Here is a 23,361-nt window from a genome sequence, read left to right on the forward strand (position 1 = left end):
TATATGGTTAAATGGTATCTAAACCACACTATTTCTTACAATAAAACTATGAGTCACAAACTATATTATAGGAAATCATGCCTTAAAAGACATCTATGCATACAGCAATACAAGAACGTGCCAATAAGAATGTTCAAAGCATCTTTTCTTAGTCTTTAGTTATAAAACCATGGTGTTTTACTTCAAATGCATTCAAAGAAAATGGTCATCAATATTCTAAATTATTTACATCTAAATATGCTTTTTAAGACTAAAGTTCCAGAATACTGAACACTGATCTTTCCTGACATACAGAAAAACTTCACTGAAAATATCTTCCTGTTCAGTTCTTTCTTCTTATATTTTCATCTTATATACTATGTACAAAATGCTACCGTTTTTTAATATAAATTTATTTATTTATTTATTGGCTGTGTTGGGTCTTCTTTGCTGCACGCGGGCTTTCTCTAGTTGCAGCAAGCGGGGGCTACTCTTCGTTGTGGTGTGCAGGCTTCTCATTGCGGTGGCTTCTCTTGTTGCAGAGCACGGGCTCTAGGCACGCGGGCTTCAGTAGTTGTGGTTCATGGGCTCTAGAGCACAGGCTCGGTAGTTGTGGTGCACAGGCTTAGTTCCTCTGCAACATGTGGGATCTTCCTGGACCAGGGATCGAACCCGTGTCTCCTGCATTGACAGGCGGATTCTTAACCACTGCGCCACCAGGGAAGTCTCGCTACTTTATTTTATTTTATTTTTTAATTGAAGTATAGTTTGTTTACAATGTTGGGCCAATCTCTGCTGTATAGCAAGGTGACTCAGTTATACACATATATACATTCTTTTTTAATATTCTTTTCCATTATGGTTTATACTTTATTATTTTTAACATTAAGCACATCTGCAATTCAATGTAAATTCAATTTTAATTTGGATTCTTGCATTCTCCCTAAGGCAGTGGGTTCTCAAACTTTAGTGTACATCATAATTATCTAGTGTTTTTACTCAAAACAAGATTACTGGAAACCACAGAAATTCTCATTCAGTAGGTGTGGGCAGAAGCACAGGAACTTGCATTTTGAACAACACATTCCAGGTGATCCTGAAGTAAGTAATTAATGTCCAACACTTTAAGAAACACTGCCCTAATGATTTAGCTTGTGACAGGGATGCTATGCTTTAATTCATTAAATATTAGCTCAATGCCTTATACGTACAAAGCTTAGTGCCGGGGGTCAAACATGAAGGTATGTACAGTTTAAATGAGGAGATGAGACATGCATATAAATGACATTATAAAAAGGAAGGAATTATTGGATGTATTTTTAAAAGATACAGATAAAATGCTGGGAAGTTCAGGAGAGGGAATAATTACTTCCAGCTGATCTCAGGGAAATTCTTCTACTAGAAGACACAGCATTTGAAATGAATGTTGAAGACTATCTCTTTGGATTGTAAAGATGGAGAAAACAAACTAATAATCACATCACTGAATGTTGAATGTGTCTAATGATAAACATCGCTCCTTCAAACTCAGAAAAACCATTCCCTACCTCCTAGATTTTATATGTTGATTTCTATCCGGGTCATGGTCTTGCGTTGTCCTGTATATCCACCTAGCAGCTTGATGTGCATCTATCTCTCCAAACATGTCCTTGAAAGGATCTGCTTTAGTACTTTTAGTACATTTATCCCCTGAAAGATAAGGTCATACAGGGGATACTGCTACAGAGAAACATACTTAGCCTTTCTTAAATCTTTAGGAAGTAAACAGAATTTAGCATAGTTGAATTGAGAACACTTTAGGCAGCCTTCAGTTCTAAAATCTCCACAGTTTGGCATCAGGTAGTATGATGAGAGAAATGATAAGAAAAAAAGAGAGAGAGAGAGAGAGATTTTACAATTTAGAAACCATTGTTCTAAAAGCCAAATAAAACAAATTAGAGGACAGAAGAGCATAAAGTTCTTCTCTTTCCTGATTATGTGGCATTTTGTTAACATTAGTGGCATTTCTATGACTTGTAGTTTTAAAAATTCCAATATCATCCCAGAGATGCAGTGAATAGAGTCTACAGTGCCCAATATTGACTGAATAAATGAATTAATGAATGATTGGGGGGCCATTTCTCCAGTTTTTTTTTGCAGGTTTACTCTCCTTTATTCAGAGAAATAAGGGCTTACAAGCCCCAAATGAGCTATGCTTTCTCATCTCTATGCCTTTGCACAAGTTAGTATCTCCGTTGGAAAGCTTTTCAGCTCCCTCTTCCTCTTGGCTAATTCCTATTTAGTCTTTCAAACTCAATTTAAGCATCCTCTTCCAGAACCTAATAGCCTACATTGGCACACCCACCTTACGGTCCCCATAAATCCTCTGCATCACTCTGTCTTAACTCTTACCAGTATAGGGAGGCAGCAAGATAAAAAGCTTTGGAGTCAGACACATCTGAGTTCAAATTCTGATTCTACCACTTACTGTGTGACCTTAGATGAGTTAACTAATGTTGCTAAATATTAATTTCCTGATTTAAAAATAGAGAATAACAATGTAATGCACTTAGTATATCACCTCCTACATATCAGTTAATAATTTTTATTGTACTCACATTGTACTGTACTTGCTGGTTAACTTGTCTGACTTTTTCTCTAAACCACACACTTCTTGAGGAAAGGAACATGTATTTTATTTCTGTATAAGCAGCATTTACCACAATGCTTAGCATATGGTAGACACTTAACTTTTTTTGATGACTAAATAATTACTCCCATTATAGTAAAATTAATCTGCCACTTGAAATCCTTTCTATAATGAGGTGAAAAACACGTGAAAAACACGTGAATAAGAAAACAAACGCCATTAACATTAGTTTCACGAAAGGACACTGTCTTTAACTCTAATCATATTCTTTTTAGGATTTACTACTAATTATACATATTACAAAATACCAAATAATTCAATACCTTGCTTGAACACAGCTGATCATATATGCTTCATGAATTGAATTCCTATAATAACTTTTTCATGGTATACATTAACCACAAAATTACCAAGCCACACATAAGGCTATCTTTATGTAGACAGTCACTTACAAAAGCTGTAGTAACATACAAACAGCTTTCTAAAATCAAGGAAATTCTTTTTTTTTTTTTTTTTTTTTTGCGGTACGCGGGCCTCTCACTGCTGTGGCCTCTCCCGTTGCGGAGCACAGGCTCCGGACGCGCAGGCTCAGCGGCCATGGCTCACGGGCCCAGCCGCTCCGCGGCATGTGGGATCCTCCCGGACCGGGGCACGAACCCGTGTCCCCTGCATCGGCAGGCGGACTCTCAACCACTGCGCCACCAGGGAAGCCCTAAAATCAAGGAAATTCTTAACATAGCAAAGCTTAATTAAAATCTCTTTCATAATCCTTGGGGAAATGAGAAGAAATTCAGTTTCGTGGTTTGGTAATTTTGACCTATGTAGGAATATAAAAATTACTAATTACTTAATGTAATATTTAATGAACTTTTCCACTGTAATGTTTAATTGGTTTGAGTATTTATAAGGCCTCATTCTGAGAGAATGCTTTTATTTTATACTTGATTTTCAATGTATTTTGATCTTATACATATATATATATATTTTTTTTTTAGTTACAAAATTTAATTGTAAGGATCAAACAGTGGTTATTGGTCAAACCAGTCGACATTAATAGCTTTGAAGTGTGCAGGAGCTAGTTTTTAAATAAAGGTGACAAATACCAATCAGATTCTTATAACACTGTTCAGGATCTAAACAAATGTGATTCTGGAAGTTGAATACAAAAGGCTAAGAGAATCACAGTGCAATCATCAATAAGTAAACCAAAGACATAATTTTCTGAATCATTTTTAGTTAAACAGAATAAATTCTAGTTTTAAAAACAGTTTAAAGCTACATAAAACTCAAAGCAATCTAACTATTTTCTACCTGAGATCAAAACAACTTTCTTTTTTCCTATCCAAACATAATTCTTGGCATTGAGGTAAATCTGAATTCACGTGATGTACTTTGTCAAACTTTTCCAAAAAATTTTAAGCCCTGCTGTAGAGAGAAATTCTCATATTATATATACATATTTACATATTTTTTCTTCAAAGACTAATAAATTTATGAGGTTAATAGGCCTGTAATAGGTTAATAGGGACCATGATACTATTAATAATATGAAAATAAAAAGCCATTCATTTATACCATGTGTTCCTATATGGTGCAATATGAAATGGGACCATAGCATCTATGTACATAGATGAATCACCAGGAGTTCAGAAATTAAGCTCACTTTAAGAAAACTCATTCTATTCTTTTTTGAAGCAGAGGTTGCAAAGTTGTGATGTATAACAAAAATACTGTATATACAGGCTCCAAAACCAAGCATTGGCCTAAATTGGCAATAACTGCAACTTAAACAGAAATTAAACCCAACTACATCTTCACTGTGGTTATGCAACTTTTGGCTTTAGGGTCTGCAGGTTTTACTGAGGTAACAACTTCTTATCTCTTGCCTTTCCTCCTTGTGCCTGCCCCCACTGCCTTTTACATGACTGCCTTTGGCAATGCTTCCAAATTGTGAAAGCAGGAGAACCTGCTAAGTAAATGGAGAGAATGAAAAATAACACTATACATGATGTATGAAAACCAACCTAAGAGTATGGACCAAGAAAGAAAATACTAGAAGGAAAACTAAGCAGCAGCCTACCCTCAAGGGAAAAGGAGAAAATAAAAGAATAGGGGGGCTGTTATTCCTAGATCTTCTTCCACATCATCTCCCGATTAGAAGAGTGTGGAACCAAAATTTCAAACTCTGGAAAGGTAATGGCTTTGAAGTAGGAGCTAGGGAGGTGAATAAATGATAAAGTACAGCAGTAGCTTTAGCTGTCAATGCGTTTCTTTGCTCTGGCATTGGCATTGTCAATACGATCTTTGTTGGTGTCAGCCTTTTCTGTGATCCGTTCTATTTGTCGATTTTGAGCCTCAATCTCATTGCCTATGTCCAGGGCCATGTTTTTTAGATTTCCTAGGATACTGCCCACTTGAGTCAGGTTCTCTTCTATTTCGTCTTCCCTGGCATCATTTGTTATACATTTAATGTATCAGCTGCTGGCTGCTGCTGTGGTTGCTTGCTGAGGCTGACCATTTGTCACTCGGCCTGGCTTCTTAGATACTACATTGCTAGTAGAGTTGTCTCCAACATCTCCCCATGTTGCCTTATAGGCTTTACTGGACTCAAAAGTTCTTTGTCCTATTACATGGGCATAGACAAAAGCCACAGCACTTGTTTAGTTCTGTTAAAGTCTTCTCTGCTTCTCTCATGTCTTTGTTTATTTGGTCCATGCCTTCTTCTTTGCATTTTTGTTCCCCTTGTTCATCCGGCATAGTGATAGTTTTGATTCCTGCATCCTGAGACTCAGTGGCTCAACCCAGGATTCTCCTTGTACTTTCCAGAGACTCATCAGTAACCTGGTTAGCCCTCAGCTGAATTTCTTCTGCTAACAGATTATCCATGATGAATTAAAACTCTTGATAGGTGCAGAAACTGAAATGTGGATATTCAAGCAGTTCCGGCCACTCCTCTCCGACCGCAGCAGCTCGGACACCCGCAAGCCAGACACCCAGCTGCGCTCCAGCTGCACCCTTTTTGCGCCTGCACTCGCCGGACCTGCGCGCCTGTGCACTTCTTCAATATATTTGTACAGACCTACATTAGAAGGTGATATCACTTGTCCTATTTCCTCCTCTCCTTGATAGTCAAGGATAGTTTTACTTTAATATCATGTATATGCTGAACATAAACTGGATATTTTAATATATAAAATGGAATTCTGACTAAAGGACAGTCTTTATTTTGAGCCACTCTTGAGTGCATTATGCAAAGAAATAATGATTTTACAACGATAATGATTCCAAAACTATGTTACAGCATAAGGACCCAATGATGGGAATACACTTCTAGAATATAAGTGATCACTGCTTTAATCCATAATCCACTGCTTATTAATGACCAGTATGTATTTTACTGGCTTCTAAAAGATAACATACTGAATATATGACATTAATATAGACTGCAAACTAATTGAACAAAAGAATACTTCTCTTTATACTTAATTTTAAAAAATTTTTAAGGATTTCTTTCCAAGAAACACTGTGTTGAGTAGATGGCTATTATATTAGGCATTAAAAATCTATAGAAAATAGGTGTCTTTGGCTACTTCAACAATTAATACCAAAGTTAAAAAATCGAAATAGGGCTTCCCTGGTGGCGCAGTGGTTGGGAGTCCGCCTGCCGATGCAGGGGACATGGGTTCGTGCCCCAGTCCGGGAGGGTCCCACATGCCACGGAGCGGCTGGGCCCGTGAGCCATGGCCACTGGGCCTGCGCGTCCGGAGCCTGTGCTCCGCAACGGGAGAGGCCACAGCAGTGAGAGGCCCGCGTACCGCAAAAAAAAAAAAAAAAAAAAAAAAAAAATCGAAATAGATTACAGGATTAGTCAAGTACAAAATGGAAAAAAATAATCTCCAGGCACCTTACGAGCTATATACCAAGTTGTGAACTTTCTGTCAGTCTACTGTTTAAAGAATTTCTGGGTTTCAATTGTGTTTTCAATAAGCAGCATGAATTTTTAGTTTTTTCTTGTCTTTCATGAGAGGCCAGAGTTCAGAAAAATACTTGATGCAAAAACCTTAGCATGTTCTTTATTTATAGTTAATACTATAGCACTTTATGGTTGAAGATAGTAAAAATCCAACCACCCTCTCTCCCTCAAAAGGTAGGTTAGTTATAGTTAGCCAAGAAAGTGATGTTCCATGAGGAAGAAATAGCATCTACAAAGGCAGAGAGGCAAGAAATAATTTGATATCTTTAGAGAAAATTCAATTATGTCAGAAAACCCAGGGAGCCTAGATTAGAGGGAAAAGAGACTAACGGCAGGCACATTAGTTAGAAGGCTACCAAAGTAATCAAGGAAAGAAATAAGAGCCTAAACTCAGAAATGGCAGTGCTCAAAATTCAAACAATTGAACTGCATCTTCACTGTGATTTTTCCCTATAGAAACATGTTTCTAACATAGCATGAAAATTATAAAATGAACTTTATAGCTATAACCCCTGGAATCAGTCTGCCTGGGTTCATGTCCTAGTGACACCACCGATGGTGGAAACTTGAGTTCTTTAAACTTTCTGTGCCTTGGTCTTCACATCTGCAAAATGGGCTAATAATAGAACCTAACATCAAACAGTTTTTTCAAGGATTAATTGAGGTATTAAATATAAAACAGTGCCTGAGCAAGCTCTCAATAAATGTAGTAGCAACAAAAGAAACAGGAGCAGCTTACTACTACTAGCTCTACAATTATTATTTCAGGTGCAGAGGTGTAAACCTCTGGTTCACACTGCTAACCAAGTCTTATAGAAAGATATTTATGATTAGAGACTACCCTGGTAAAGGGTATTTAAATGCAAAGTTGTATTTATCTGCCTTAAAAAACTGAAAATTATTTTTAAATGCACAGTTAACTTTCCATATGACCTTGAAAAACTGAAAATATTTATGTTCCTCTGATTGTATAAGTAGACTGTGAATAATACAAGTCTCCTTCTAAGTAATATATGAGATTATTTATAAACTGCCTAAACCAAGACTATATGAACTAATAAATATTCAGTGTTGCCAGAAATCAAATTCCAAAACTTCAGAGGTCATTCCTATTGCAAAAGCAGTGATAGCCTGATTTAATGCCTATCACCTCTCATATTTATGTGATAACTTGTTCGGTTCAATGAAGAACATGTTTAGAGCATGATTCTTGCCCTCTAGAGTTTTAGCCTAAGAAAGAATTTTACATACCACACACCTCAAAGACAATTTTATAAATAATATATATATATATATATCAACTTAAAAGCATTACATTTTTGTTGCTTATTTTTATATGCAAATGTGAAAACTGGCTGTAGCACAATATACTTCTCAAGAAACAAACTTATTAAAAACCGGTTTTTATTTTAGTTTTTGTTTTTAGATTCACAAAGTAGAAAAATGTGAATAAATATCAAAGATCAGAGGCTGTGCCTTGTGGTAGAAGCAGGTCAAATGCTTCAAATCTATAAAAGACAAAAACTGTAATGTTTCTGTAGGAATCTTATAATTCATTATGAAATCAAGTCACTAGGAAAAAACTTAACTTTGCTATTTCTAACCCAGCAGATTAGTCTTTTGGTTCTTTTTTTTTAATTTATTTTTTTTAATTGAAGTATAGTTGATTTACAGTATTGTGTTAAAGTCTTTTGGTTCTTTTTCTTTGATGACTTAAACTAAGATAGGAAGTAATGGACTGGTTTTCCTCCGAGCTATACACCAGAAGGTAAAATCTTAAGTGAAAATACACACAAGGAATTAAGAATACTCTCAACCTTTTAACTAGCTCATTACTCTCTACAAAGTATTATTATGCTTTAAAATTGTCATTGTTCACAATATTCTCAAAGAATTTACATAAGACTACTCTTCTAAGCCCACAAAAATTTTCATTTACAAAATTGTGGAGTGTTAATCAGTAATAAAAACTGCAGGGCTTCCCTGGTGGCGCAGTGATTCAGAGTCCGCCTGCCGACGCAGGGGACACAGGTTCGTGCCCTGGTCCAGGAAGATCCCACATGCCGCGGAGCGGCTAGGCCCGTGAGCCATGGCCACTGAGCCTGCGCGTCTGGAGCCTGTGCTCCGCAAGGGGAGAGGCCACAACAGTGAGAGGCCCGCGTACCACAAAAAAAAAAAAAAAACCTGCAAACATATTTCTGCCACTAGTTGAAAATGTTAATACATACCAACAATAACATAAAACAGGAAGCCACGTTCCTCCACCATTCAGAGTAGAGCAAAGGAAGAAAATAATAACAAAGAGAAAGAAGGTAATGAGAATAGGCCTTTAAAAATCTAGAAAGGAGGGCTTCCCTGGTGGCGCAGTGGTTGAGAGTCCGCCTGCCAGTGCAGGGGACGCGGGTTCGTGCCCCGGTCCAGGAGGATCCCACGTGCCGCGGAGCGGCTGGGCCCGTGAGCCATGGCCACTGAGCCTGCACGTCCGGAGCCTGTGCTCCACAGCAGGAGAGGCCACAGCAGTGAGAGGCCCGCGTACCAACAAAAAAAAAAATGTAGAAAGGAAACAACCTGGACCGAGCAGAGAAAAAGTTGAAGATTCATTCATTTATTCAATAAATATTTAATGAGTGCCTACTATGTGCCAGGACCTGTACTAGGTGCTGGATACACGAAGGTAAACAAAACATTCTTTATCTGTTGCCCTCAGTGTGGGACAGAGACATCAAATAACTAACACATGAATACATATATGTATAAATTATAAGTGGATATAGAGAAAAAGTAAAGGATACCATGGAAACCAAAAACCAAGACTTAATTTAGACCATAGGTAAAGAAACACCTCTATGAGAAAGAGATATTTAAGATAAGACCTAATGGTTGAGTTGGACAGTTGTGGAGAAGGGGGCAAGGTGCTTGGGCAAACAAAACAAAAATACAGAGTCCCTGAGGCAGGAAAGAGCATGGCAGTTTCTGGGAACTAAATCAAGACCACTGTGACTAAAGCATAGTGGCTGAGCAAGGTGAGACCAAGATAACTGTTATACGGAAAACTGACTGAAGGGAGGGAAACGTGGAAAAAGCAATAGCAGTTAGGAGTACCGCTACAGCCAGCCAAGAGGTGATGGAAGCTTGGACCACACTGTTGGGAGTAGAGACAAAAAGAAACGGGAAAAGTATTTTTCTTTCATTTAGAAGTGAAATTAAAAGACCTCTAAACAAAATAATTAAAATGTTCTTCCATCTTCTTTCTCTACTGTAGCACAAAGAATTACTAAAATGGTCTCCCAAAGATGCTCACTAAAATCTGTGAATACTAATTTGATATCACTCCTGTGATTGTGTTATACTATATGGCAAGTTGATCTTAAGAGAGGGAGATTATCTTGGTGGACCTGATCTAATCACATGAGCCCTTACAAGCATAGAGCTTTCTGACTGATAGCAGGGGAAGCCAGAGAGACTGAAGCATGAGGAAGCATGTGCCACTGCTGGTATGAAGACAGAGAGGGTCATATGAGAAGGAAAGTGGGTGGTTTCTACCAATAGATAATCAGCCCACCTCATCACCACCCCACAGCCAGCAAGGAAATGGGAACCTCAGATCTATAACAAAGTTCTAGACTGTTAACAACCTGAATGGGCTGGGAAGTGGAGTCTTCCCCTGAGTCTCCAGATAAGAGTCCAGCCTGGCCAACACTTTGACTTCAGCCTTGACTCGAGACCTTCAGCAGAGAACCCAGCTGAACGTTAACAGACTTCTGACCTACAAAACTGTAAGATAGTAAATGGATGTTGTTTTAAGCCACTAAGTTTCAGTAGCGTGTTACACAGCAATAGAAAACTACCACACTATAAACTATGTGAGGAGAAATTAACAATTCGATAATCTAAATCTAAATCATATTATTCTCCGGACTTCCCTGGCAGTCCAGTGGTTATTAGGACTCTGCATTTCCACTGCAGGAGGCATGGGTTCGATCCCTGGTCACAGAACTAAGATTCTGCATGCCGTACAGCATGGCCAAAATAAATAACTAAAAGCTCTTTGTGTGTGTGTGTGTGTGTGTGTGTGTGTGCGCGCGTGTGTGTGTGTAGTTCTCTAGTCATAGAAAGAAATCTAGGAAAAACAAACTCAGCTTGCTATTTCTCTAAAGGCTAGATAAATATGAATTGGGTGGAGTGAGCATCCATTTAAATATGAGTTTGAGGGACTTCCCTGGTGGCACAGTGAATAAGACTCCGCGCCCCCAATGCAGGAGGCCTGGGTTCAATCCTTGCTCAGGGAACTAGATCTCACATGCATGCCACAACTAAGATTTGCATACCTCAACTAAGTAGCCAGTGAGCTGCAACTAAGGAGCCCTGAAGCTGCAACTAAGGAGGCTGCCTGCCGCAACTAAGACCCGGGGCAACCAAATAAATAAATAAATATTAAATAAATAAATGAATATGACTTTGAAATTAAATGTCAGATATGTGTTACAGAATTAAAGTTTTTGTTATTAAATCTAAACCTGTGCCATTCAACATGGTAGCCACTAGCCGCAAGTGGCTACTGAATATTTTAAATGTGATATTCCAATTGAGATCTGCTTTACGTGTAAGATACAAACAGGATTTTGAAAAGTGCTATAAAAAATGAAAAATATCTCAATAATATTTTAATACTGATCACATGTTTAAATGATAACATATTTAGATACACTGGGTTAAATAAAATAAATTATTAAACTAAATTCACTTTCCATTTTTAAAATGTGGTTAATAGAAAATTTTAAGTTATATATGTGGCTCAATTATGTTTCTATTAGACAGCACTGGTCTAGACTTTTAGGAAAGTATCCTCCTCCAAAATGCCCTAAACCAAGACCACAGTCACCTATAAGTATTCTCCTCTTTCCAACAGAGTTCAGTGGCATTAATGGCACACAGCTGTGTAGAAAGACAAGCCAAGCAGTACTGCAATTCAAATATTAGTGAGAACATGGAGAAACCAGACCTCTCATACAGTGCTGTTGGACAAAGTTATCTGTCAATATCTAACAAAGTAAAAGTGTATGTAACTTCAACCTGACAATTCCATTTCTAGGTATATACTCCAGAAATCTATGAACACATGCACAAAGAGACATGTCCAAACTGTAGAATTATTTGTAAAGCAGAGAATACCAGCTATCCACCAAAGTTATGTGGTTTTTTTCTACATGGTATGAAGTTGTTTCTTAACTGCCAAGCCAGTGACTACATTTCCCAGTCTTGTTTGCTGGGAACTGTGGGCCCTAGGTGGTGTCACGTGACTGGAATTCTAGTCAATGGAAAGTGAACAAAATTATATATGCCACTTCCAAGGACTGGCCCCTAAAAACCTCCAATACCATTCTCCACTCTTATGTTTGCTGGATGTATTTTGATGCCTAGAGCAACCTTGGAAACCACAAATTGAAGACGACAGACTCTCTATTAGCCTGAGTCCCTTAATCACTCCATAGAACACAGCACCTTCTCCACTGAAGGTACTCTATGAGCAAGAAATAAACTAACATTATGTTAAGCTTTTGAGATTTCAGGATTTACCCACTGGAGCAGCTATTTTTAACCATTATAGTGCATAACATGTAAAAATTAGAAACAACTCAACTGTCCATCAATAGGAAATTGGATAAATAAAATACACTCATATAGAATGCTATATAGTAGCTAAAATGAAAAAACTATATCTATGTGTATCAATATGAATAAATCTTTTTTAAAAAGGTCAGTCTCAAGATAGCTACTTATGAAAACAAAAACAAAAAAAGCCCACCATATACTGACCATACAAATATGCGTGTAGTAAAAATATAAAAATATAGAGCAGAAGGATACATTCCCCAAACTCCCAGATTACCTCTGGAAAGAAAGAAAAGGGAATGGGTTCATAGAAGACAGTGACAACAAAGTCTTCAATTCCTTATGAAATGTTTTATTTCCTTAAAATAATCTTAAACAATTTGTTGAAACTGAATGGTGGGTATATGGATATTTTTATTATTTTCTGTTATTTTCTAAATGTTTAAATCATTTCGTAACACCAATAATCTTTTTCTTATATATAGCTGCTTAGAGAGTAAACTAGTAAAACCTTGTTAGAAGACGCTTAAAAACTATGTACCAAAAGCCTTAAATATGTGAATATATTTAATGTAATCCCAACACTATATACTACATATAAATACACTCTAAGAAAACCAAAGGTGTGCTCAAAGGATGACCATCAAAATATTCTTAGAGCAACCAAAAATTGGTAACACCTAAAATGTTTAATAGAATTGTGATCAAATTACTGTGTATTCATTTAAAAATTACACAGAATATAAATAATGGGAGGTAGGGTGAGATGTGTGAAGATACAGATGAAAAAAGATTGGCCACAAATTGATCATTGCTGAGGTTGGGTGGTAAGGACACTATTTTTTATATACTTTAAATTTCCTATAATAAAAAGTTTTTAAAATATAAGAATCGCAAAATTTACTAAGTTTTTTAAAAAGCAGTTTAAAGTAGTAAGAATAATATCTTATTTTTAATCTCTTGGCTCATTCATTGGATCAGCAAATATTTATTGTGTGTTGTATATGTCCCTGTCATTACTGACCTAGGGATGTGATGGCAAACATGTAGCTTATAATCTAATGCAACTGTCTCCAAACACTTGCTCAAGCACTCTATCAAAAAAATTTGGAGGAACCATAAACAAGACGAAAAGACAACCCTCAGAATGAGAGAAAATATTTGCAAATGAAGCAACTGACAAAGGATTAATCTCTAAAGTTTACAAGCAGCTCATGCAGCTCAATATCAAAAAAACAAACAACCCAATCCAAAAATGGGCAGAAGACTAAATAGACACTTCTCCAAAGAAGACATACAGATTGCTAACGGATACATGAAAGGATGCTCAACATCACTAATCATTAGAGAAATGCAAATCAAAACTACAGTGAGGTAACACCTCACACCAGTCAGAATGTCCATCATCAAAAAATCTAGAAACAATAAATGCTGGAGAGGGTGTGGAGAAAAGGGAACCCTCTTGCACTGTTGGTGGGAATGTAAATTGATACAGCCACTATGGAGAACAGTATGGAGGTTCCGTAAAAAACTAAAAATAGAACTACCATACGACCCAGCAATCCCACTACTGGGCATATACCCTGAGAAAACAATAACTCAGAAAGAGTCATGGGGCTTCCCTGGTGGTGCAGTGGTTGAGAGTCCGCCTGCCGATGCAGGGGACACGGGTTCGTGCCCCGGTCCGGGAAGATCCCACATGCCACGGAGCGGCCGAGTCCGTGAGCCATGGCCGCTGAGCCTGCACGTCCGGAGCCTGTGCTCCGCAACGGGAGAGGCCACAACAGTGAGAGGCCCGTGTACCGCAAAAAAAAAAAAAAAGTCATGTACCACAGTGTTCATTGCAGCTCTGTTTACGATAGCCAGGACATGAAAACAACCTAAGCGTCATCGACAGATGAATGGATAAAGAAGATGTGGCACATATATACAATGGAATACTACTCAGCCATAAAAAGAAACGAAATTGAGTTATTTGTAGTGAGGTGGATGGACCTAGAGTCTGTCATACAGAGTAAAGTAAGTCAGAAAGAGAAAACAAATACCGTACGCTAACACATATATATGGAATCTAAAAAAAAAAAAAAATGGTTCTAAAGAACCTAGGGGCAGGACAGGAATAAAGACACAGACGTAGAGAATGGATCTGAGGACACAGGGAGGGGGAAGGGTAAGCTGGGACAAAGTGAGAGAGTGGCACTGACATATATACACTACCAAATGTAAAACAGATAGCTAGTGGGAAGCAGCCGCATAGCACAGGGAGATCAGCTCGGTGCTTTGTGACCAACTAGAGGGGTGGGATAGGGAGGGTGGGAGGGAGATGCAAGAGGAAGGAGATATGGGGATATATGTATATGTATAGCTGATTCACTTTCTTATACAGCAGAAACTAATACAACAATGTAAAGCAATTAGACTCCAATAAAGATGTTAAAAAAAAAAAAAGAATAAAAAATTTGGAGCATCATAAATACCCCCACCCCAAATGCAGATACACATTTCTCATGTGTGTATATATACAAATACAAATTCCACACATACACATCCATGCATACACACCACTCTCACCAGCAATATATTAGTATTTCTTTGAGTAAGCTGTATTCCACATAATCTACTTAATAGTTCCATTTTTGTGGATTTCTCATCAAATATAATCACCTTTAAAAAAATCTAATATAAGTAAAGATGGGAGAAATATAGACTCTTAAGTTTTGTTCCTTTTTACATTTGCATTACAAATATTATGTTCAACCCATGATTTCTTTGCAGGAATCTTTTTTTTTCATTTTAAACAAGAAGTTTATTTAAACTTGACTTGAAGGGAAAACTACCTAGGATTCATTTCTTTTAGAGTAATTTATCCCTACTTAAAGACAGATTGTAACATGTAACATGTAACAGCTACATACAAAGAAGTTGTAAAGTTGTCCTTTGTTTTACAATGATAAATGAAAAACATTAAAATTCTCCAATCGAACAAGGTATGCAAGAATTTTTATGTTGTTCTTTTTTTGTTAAACAGTGAGAGCAAAATAACTTACTGGAATATAAAGAGCTGATGAGCATGCCACTAATGGAGAAAAGGGGGTATCTTCACAGAACCAGTATTTTTCCCCATTCCATCTCCATCTGATGTCGATCAAAATATACCATTGGTCATTTACTTTAAAAAAAATGCAATATGCTTGTACACCGTTTACTTTATGTACAATAAAGGAATGGAGAAGGGGAAAATGAAAGAATAGAGAAACTATATAGCAGGAGTCAGGATGTGATGGAACCCAATTGCGGTTTTCTAATTGAGAATGTCTTCTTGGTCTGGAGGAACAATTCTGGAGTAAAGTAGCAGGTTCCCTTTTTAGTAGACACCTCCTGTCTGCTGCTGGAACACATCTATTGTATCTTCATCCTCCATTTTCAACTGTGCAGGTGTGTCTGTTTCACTGATTGGCTGCCCATCAAATCGGAATCTGATCTGCCTCATTGACAAACCCTGTTGTTCACAATAGGCTCTCATTAGTTTACTAAGTGGTGTATGCCTCTTAATCTTAAACTGCACCACAGAACCACCCTGCCTCATCAAATTATTATGATCGTTGTTGTCAGTCTTGACTCCTTCCTTGGGCTTTTCGTCGGCCATGGCGAGCAACAGTCTCCTCAGGAATGCTTCAGGAATTTGCGTGTCATCTTTGTGCAGGGCCATGCTAATCTTCTGTATCCTTCCAATTTCAGTATATGTGCTGTCAAAGCGAGCGCTTTGCAGGAATCTTTAAAGTCAACTGTCTATTTTGTAAGGGCTAATTTTGTTAAAACCAGTAAATATAATCAATGAATCAATTTAATGAGAGCAGGTAAACTGAAATAATTCATAATGTTCTGAAAATTGGAGTAAGGGTGCCACTGTCAACTCTTCTAAGCTAAGAAACTTGCACTTCATCAGGATACCTCATTTACCATGTCTGACATGAAGTCAGTTGTCGTACAGAACAAGCTGCCAACCTCAATCAATATATCAAGTATTACTAGCAGCTAACTTCATTATTTTTTTTTGGCCACACCGTGTGTCTTGCAGGATATCTTAGTTCCCCCACCAGGGACTCAACCCAGGCCACGGCAGTGAAAGTACTGAGTCCTAACCACTGGTCAGCCAGGGAATTCCCTTAAGTTCATATTTTGTATACAAGGAAAAAGATTTTAATATTTTATTCCTTCACTGAAATGGATTATTTCGGGTACACCTTATTTTGAAGACCATTAGTCAAGTAAAAGATATATAAATATTCGTGGACAAAAAAATAATAAACAAGTGCTACAAAAGGAGTAAGCACTGGGTATTCTGTAAGAGGATGTGGAAGAGACACCTAACTCATTTTGAGTGTGAGGTTGGTGAACAAAGGAAGTGATGTTAGATGGAGACCTAAAGAATGGGTAAGAGATTGGACTGGGTGAGGTGAGGGTGGGATAGCATGGTAGATCAAGAAGAAGGAATAGTATGTTATGTCCAAAGGTGCAGAGGTAAGAGCAAACACAACACATTCAAACTAATATATTAATAGTCTAAAACAGCTGAAGTGTAGCTACTAGAGGTGGGATGGACTGGGTGGATAGTGATTCAGGGATGAGGCTGATAAGATTATAAAGCTTTGTTTGGATTTTATCTGGAGGGCAATGGAGAAATAGGTGATGAAGGTGTACAGTAAATAATTGGCTTTGCCCAAAGAGAGGTCTGGCCTTTCTCCTCAGCTCCTGGGAGTAACCTCTAAATCCCTATTTCTAAAGTAATAGGATTGTCTTTGTTATTCAGGTGGGCCCCTTGGATCACATGGTATCAGCCTGAGGGGAGACTGGAAACTAAGTTCACCCATGTGAGCAATCAATCAGTAAGTCCCAATAAAAACTCTGGACACTGCAGCTCAGGTGAGCTTCTTGGGTTGGCAATACTCCATGAGAGAGAAACACATTGCTGAGGACAATGGCAGCTTCACATTTGAAACCCTTCTAGATAGCACCTCATGCATCCCTTCTTTTGGCTGGTTCTAATTTGTATCTTTTCCTTATAATGAACCATAATCCATTAATATAATAGCTTTCAGCGAGTTCTTTCTAGTGAATTATCAAATCTGGAGGTGTTTTTGAGAAACCCCAAACTTACAGTCAGTGTCAGAAGTGAGGGTGGTCTTGTGTGGACTCTTCCCTCTAACTTTGTATTTAGACCCTAACTCCTTGCAAACTTCTGCCTCAGGCAGACCTGGCTTTCTGGAGGACTGTGCCTTTGACCTCACAGTTTGGCTAACTCCACGGAAAGAGTAAAAATGTTTAAGCAGTGGGTGATAATTAGTCAATCTACATAATCTAGACTCTAGAGGAATCACTTTGGCTACACTGGGGAGAATATATTGGAGAAGAGTAAGACTGGGAAGAGATGACAATAACAGTGGGGATGGTGAAGGACATATTTATGAGATATTTATAAGGCAAAATTTGACTGAATGTGAGGGTGAGAGAAGGAGAAATCAGGGATGAACCGACCAAAAAGAGAATTAGGTTTTAGGTTTGTCTTCTGCAGGGGAGAGAGAGGGAGTTGGAGGATTAAATTCAGTTTTGGACCGTTTGAGAAGATACTTAGACATCTAGATAGAGCCATTCAATTAGCAGTCAAAGCAGGGACGGAGACAGTCAGGAGCCATTAGCATAACTACAATAACCAAAATCATGGGAGAGATTGATGTTGACTATAGACAAATAAGTCAACTGCACTTGAAAAGGCCAAGGACCAGGACTTCCCTGGTGGCGCAGTAGATAAGACTCCGCGCTCCCAATGCAGGGGGCCCGGGTTCCATCCTTGGCCAGGGAACTAGACCCCACATGCATGCCTCAACCAAGAGTTCACATGCCACAACTAAGGTGCCTGCATGCCGCAACTAAGGAGCCCACTTGCCACAAGTAAGGAGCTGGCAAGCTGCAACTAAGGAGCCCAAGTGCCACAACTAAGGAGCCTGCCTGCTGCAACTAAGAGCCAGTGCAACCAAATACATAAATATTTTTTTTAAAAAAAAAGAAAGAAAGAAAAGACCAAGGACCAAATACCAATATAAAAGGGTTAGGCAGAGTATTAAAAGCTCACAGAGAAGTGGCAGCCTGAGAGGTAGAAGAAAAACCTGAAAAGTATGGCTTACACTGAATGGTTGGTATTTATTTTCTTCTTTTTGCTACTTCTTACTCCTTTTTAATAAGAAAAAAAGGTACTCTAAATGAGTAGTATAACTTGCATCCATGTATTTTTCCATATATATACATAGACAAAGCTTAATGGTTTTCTAACCTATCTCAAAGTCATTAATGAGTCACATAACTCAATATAACTGAATTATTAGTATCTATAAACAATGATTTTCTTTTCCAAGCCATTTTTAAAGTGCCCACCCTCATTACTACTGTAAACCTTCTGTAAGTACTTAACTTTGTCAGGCTGCTGGGACATCTGTCTCCCCCCTTGAGAAGTCCAACCCAGACTAAATGAATAACTGAGGAAAAAACTGCTCTAAAAACGTAATGACATATAGCTCTAATAAAGACTTCAGAGTATTTGTTTCTTCTGGGTTAAAACAAATAGATTTATCCCCAGTAAAATATAGAGAAACAGAATATAGTATTGACCCATGTAGCCTAGCCAAGGTTATTCATATCTGCTACAAGATCAGCTGTAAATTTTATTGGCAAATTATTTCAAAGCTATAAAATATCTCACCTCCACCTTTTCAAAGAGATTCATTAACCTCAGAAATCCTAATATTATATCATTAGAAAGTATTTATTTTAATCTCTTGGGGGGCATTTTAGTTTAAAGGAGTAAAGGAGATAATTTTTATACTAACAGCTAAAGGTTCCAAATCATTGGAATATTTTATTGACAAGTAATAGACTAATTCAGTGATACAGTTCTAAAGTATTGCATGAATTTATTATTGATTCTTAAGGTTTAATTAGTTGAAACAAAATTGTTTAAATGGTCCTTTAAAAAAAGTATTTAGGGGGGCTCCCTGGTGTCGCAGTGGTTAAGAATCTGCCTGCCAGTGCAGGGGACACGGATTCGAGCCCTGGTCTGGGAAGATCCCATATGCCACAGAGCAACGAAGGCCGTGTGCCACAATTACTGAGCCTGCGCTCTAGAGCCCGCGGGCCACAACTACTGAAGCCTGCGCACCTAGAGCCCGTGCGCCTAGAGCCCGTGCTCTACAACAAGAGAAGCCACCGCATGAGAAGCCCGCGCATCACAACGAAGAGTAGCCCCCACTCACAGCAACTAGAGAAAGCCCAGGCACAGCAACGAAGACCCAACGCAGCCAAAAATAAATAAATTTTTTTAAAAAAAGTATTTATAGTCCACAACAGACATCTTTCTCATCCAAGGGGATTTTTACCATTTTGAATTATTTTTCTTTCAAAATGTTACATGTTTATATCTAGCAGAGAAATATCTAAGTACATATTTCCTATTTTGAAGGCTAACGGCAAAATTCTATCCCAAACACTGAAAAACTTTTAAGTTGCTAATTATAACCATATTTTGTCCATTCAAACCTTGATCCTTTACTTATCTAAGTAACTGCTTATCTCAAGCTAATCCTAAACTTTGTGTTTACCAAAATGAAGAATGATAAATATATCTGCTGTTCTTATTCTAAAAACTCTGAGAGAAGCAAAATAGTGAGAAAAACATGCACTATATTTTTAAAAGTAAAATTTCAGCCAGTGTATACATAACAGTATTGAGAAGGTAAGCACCCTTTTTTTCTTCAGCGAACCTCAGTCTGTTTAGCAGTTTCATACTGTATATTTCTAAAATACTAACAGAAAAAAACACACTAGAGACTTATGAAACTGTTATTATATGCAGTGTTATTTCCTTCTTACATTAGTCCCAACTGTGAAATTGGTGAATATATATTTCAGGTAACTTCATTTAAGAATTTTAGCACTATTTGACAAGCATGACAGAGCTTTTAAAGAATATTAAGAATTCCCAAAATAAACAGAGTGGGTATTTGAGAAAATATTTTGGGAAAAAAAAATCTTCACCTTCTCCAAATTAGCAATTCCAACATATCCCTAATCAGAATTATTTCAAAGTATTTCCTAGGAAATTTGACAACCCAACATTTCAAGTATGTCGGAGAGTTCTGAGGTTCAGAGATTATGGAAATGTTGGAATCATTTGTACATAATTTGTCATTTCTGAATCTGGATCCTCAGTTCTCTCATCTGTAAAATAAAGCGAACAGGAAAATGATCTCTCTCTCCAATGTTCCAGTCTCGATTCTTGTGGCTAAGTGATATGATTTTCCTTTATAAATAATAAAATAAAAAATAAAAGCATTAAAAGTATGTGTTTTTAAACTGTGAGACTTTGGGGTTTGTTTGTTTGTTTTTAATCTGTTAAGGACCTTGAAGATACTTTACATAAACAAGCCAGCCATTTTATATCTGAATAAAAATAGGTTAATAGCTTCTGCACAAAACAGTATATATGATGAAATCTCTGATTTAAGGTGAAATAATGTTTTCCAACTTTAATTTTGCTAGTTTTACTTCAAATCTAAACTTCTGTTCTCAATTAGATGGCCATTTTATAATTTAAATACTTTTCTAGTTTATACATGTATTGAAAATCTTGCTTCCTTTCCATGTGGAAAAACACACATCTACTTACCATCATCTTTATATAGATTTCATTTTTTAAAAAACTTTGGCACATGTTCAAAGTTGTTCTAAAGTAATGACTCTTTTTTTAAAAATGGACCTTCTCTAATATTTAAATGTGTGTTTCTTTAATTCTGCAACTGCATTTGTAAAGGTAAGAACTGTCAAAATAGAATTAGTCTGATGCTGAGATACACCCTTCCACTTTGGTAAACGTTTCCGTTTTATTTTAAGCAGGAAGTCTTAAGTGTCTTTATATAGTATTAAAAATGACATTTCATACGCCCTTTTCTATGATACTTTACAAACACTAGGAAGAAATACTCTAAGATGTTAATACTGTTTATATCTGGGTAGCGGTATTACATGCCATTTTATCTTTTACATTTCCCCAAAAGCATTATTACTTTGGTAACCAGATAGTATTTTAAAATTAAATTTTAAATAGAGTATAAAGTGTGGGACATCAACACAGTCCACTTGTACAGCAGACATTTAAATACTTTTTCCCTACTGACAAGCCTCTGTTTTAACAAGAAGAGTGATTTGATCAGGTGTCTGTTAGGTTGGATAAAGACAAAACATTTACTTTCCAGGTCCTTCTCTTAATCTAAGTTTTTGAGAAGATCCAAGAAGTGAATTTAACTGCAATGAATCTTGCAGTAGTAAACTTTCTGAGGGGTACAGAGTAACACCTTTCATTACAACTATCAGCAGAATAGGGAAAGACTCCCCAGGTTTACCAGTGTTCTCGGAAACTTGTTCGTATTCTCCTTTGCCATTATTTCAGAACAATTCCATTTAGAAAGAAAAGCAATTGTAAACTTTTTATTTCAAGCCCATAAAAACTGGGATGAAACGAAAAGCCTTGACCTTTCTATTTTAGACTTTCATCTGTGTAGCTAAGCCACCTGCTTTCTCTCCCCTACCCCATCTACTTAATGGACTGAAAATACTGCACCTAATTGCAATTTTATCAAACCAGCCAGAGTTTTCCACTTTAACGAATTACAACTGTCTTTCACCTGAAGGCTCGCATGTAAAATTTTGCTCACTCGTCCCTCCCAATTCCTTCCCACCTCCCTCAACTGTGAGTTATCAAATGTCGTTAGACGAAGATACTAGGCTTCCATGTATTAAGCCATCTACACTTTCAACACCGAGAGCCCGACAGAAAATCTACTCCAGTCTCTCTTCCTGTGGATCTGGGGCTGGGATTATCATCTTTGTTGCGGTTACGCAGGAAGCACCTAGCAGCTCTGCCTAGAAAGGAGTCCCGTCTCTCCGCCGCCAAACAACACGGGACTCAGGCTGGGAAAAGGCAGACCCGGGTGGGAAGAAACCTCCAGGAGGAAGAAGAGAGCTGGGAAGAGGGAGCTCTCAAGGCTGGAAGGAAGGACCTTCCAAGGCACGAAGGGGAAAGGGTGTGTGAAGTGGAGCAAGAAGTGGGCGGCAGGGGAGAAGCGGGAAGCAGGGGACGGCGCCCGGCGGAAGGGCGCGGGGGGCGGCTCCCGGGCCGGGTAGGAGGCGCGGGGGCCGCGGCTGGCGTGGGCAGCTCGCAGACAACAGCCCAAGTCCGAGCAGCGGGGGCGCTTTCAACCGCGCCAGGCGCCAGCGTTGGGGGGGGGGGGGCATGAAGAGCGGAAAGAGCAGTTTGAGGGGCCGAGGGAGTCGCGTCGAGGCCGGCGAGGCGGGGACAGCGGGCCCACCCCCAACCAAGCCCCGCTACTTAACTATTTGTAGAGCTGCTGCAGGCACAGGTCCAGGCTCTCGCCCTCCACCTCCTCGCGGGTGATGCGCTCCGACAGCGGCCGCGGGAGCGGGGGCAGCGGCGGCAGCTGGGGCTGCGGCGGCGGTGGCACGGCCGACTGCCCCCGGGCTGCCGCCGCCTCTTCCTCCTCGCCCTCCGCCGCCACCACCTCCTCCTCGGGCTCGGGGTCTTGCTCCTGCTCTTGCTCCCCCTCCTCCGTCGCGGCTACAGTGGCCGCCTCCTCCCCGGGTTCCTCAACCGAAGCCTCGGGCGCCTCAGCCGCTACCAGTTCGGGCTCGGGCTCGGGCTCCGACTCGGGTTCGGGTTCCGGCTCGGGCTCGCCGCCGCCGCACGGTCCGCGAAACTCGCCCAAGAATAGCTCCAGGAAGCGCCGGTAAGTTTTCTCCTCGGGGCTGCAGCCGGCCATCGCTGCTCATGCCCCGGAGCCGACCGGGAAGTGGGTGGGGGAAGCCCAGGAAGGGGAGGGGGCTGCTCGCGAGCCTCGGGATCCTGCAAGGGCGGTTAACTGCCGCACCGGCACGAGCGATCAGCACTAGGTTCCTCGGAGAGGGCTCCCGCAGGCGTGCGCGTCGCCGAGCCCGGACGTGCGCGGCCCGGGGGCGGGGGCGGAGCGCGCTGCCCCTCTCTGGTCTGGAGGGAAAGTTGGTCGCGGGCGCGCGCGCGGGGTCCAGCGACGGCCCACCCTCTAGC

General features: G+C 39.1%; 2 protein-coding genes and 1 pseudogene across 3 annotated transcripts in view; all 3 read right to left on the reverse strand.

Annotated features, from left to right (window-relative positions):
- Positions 1-23,077, reverse strand: part of PPM1E (protein phosphatase, Mg2+/Mn2+ dependent 1E) — a gene marked incomplete at both ends in the record, with an annotated part of 190,391 nt that extends 167,314 nt beyond the window's left edge. Inside the window, one exon of the mRNA XM_082861427.1 lies at positions 22,635-23,077. Coding sequence (XP_082717553.1) covers positions 22,635-23,077 — 443 coding nt within the window. The remainder of the gene's footprint in view (positions 1-22,634) is intronic.
- Positions 4,861-5,494, reverse strand: LOC309975639 (synaptosomal-associated protein 23-like; annotated as a pseudogene). Its single transcript has one exon. The product of its transcript is annotated as a synaptosomal-associated protein 23-like (transcript).
- On the reverse strand, positions 15,414-15,841 carry LOC309976246 (small ubiquitin-related modifier 2-like). Its single transcript, XM_082861824.1, has one exon. The coding sequence runs from the start codon at positions 15,838-15,840 to the stop codon at positions 15,559-15,561; it is 282 nt and encodes a 93-aa protein (XP_082717950.1). The 5' UTR covers position 15,841; the 3' UTR covers positions 15,414-15,558.
- Positions 23,078-23,361: the final 284 nt, after the last annotated feature.

This window comes from Leucopleurus acutus (genome assembly GCF_964270905.1).
Source record: "Leucopleurus acutus genome assembly, chromosome: 19".
NCBI classification, from domain to species: domain Eukaryota; kingdom Metazoa; phylum Chordata; class Mammalia; order Artiodactyla; family Delphinidae; genus Leucopleurus; species Leucopleurus acutus.

Coding starts and splice junctions, on each gene's coding strand:
- LOC309976246 (XM_082861824.1), bottom strand. CDS start 15,840: ATGGCCGACGAAAAGCCCAAGGAAGGAGTCAAGACTGACAACAACGAT.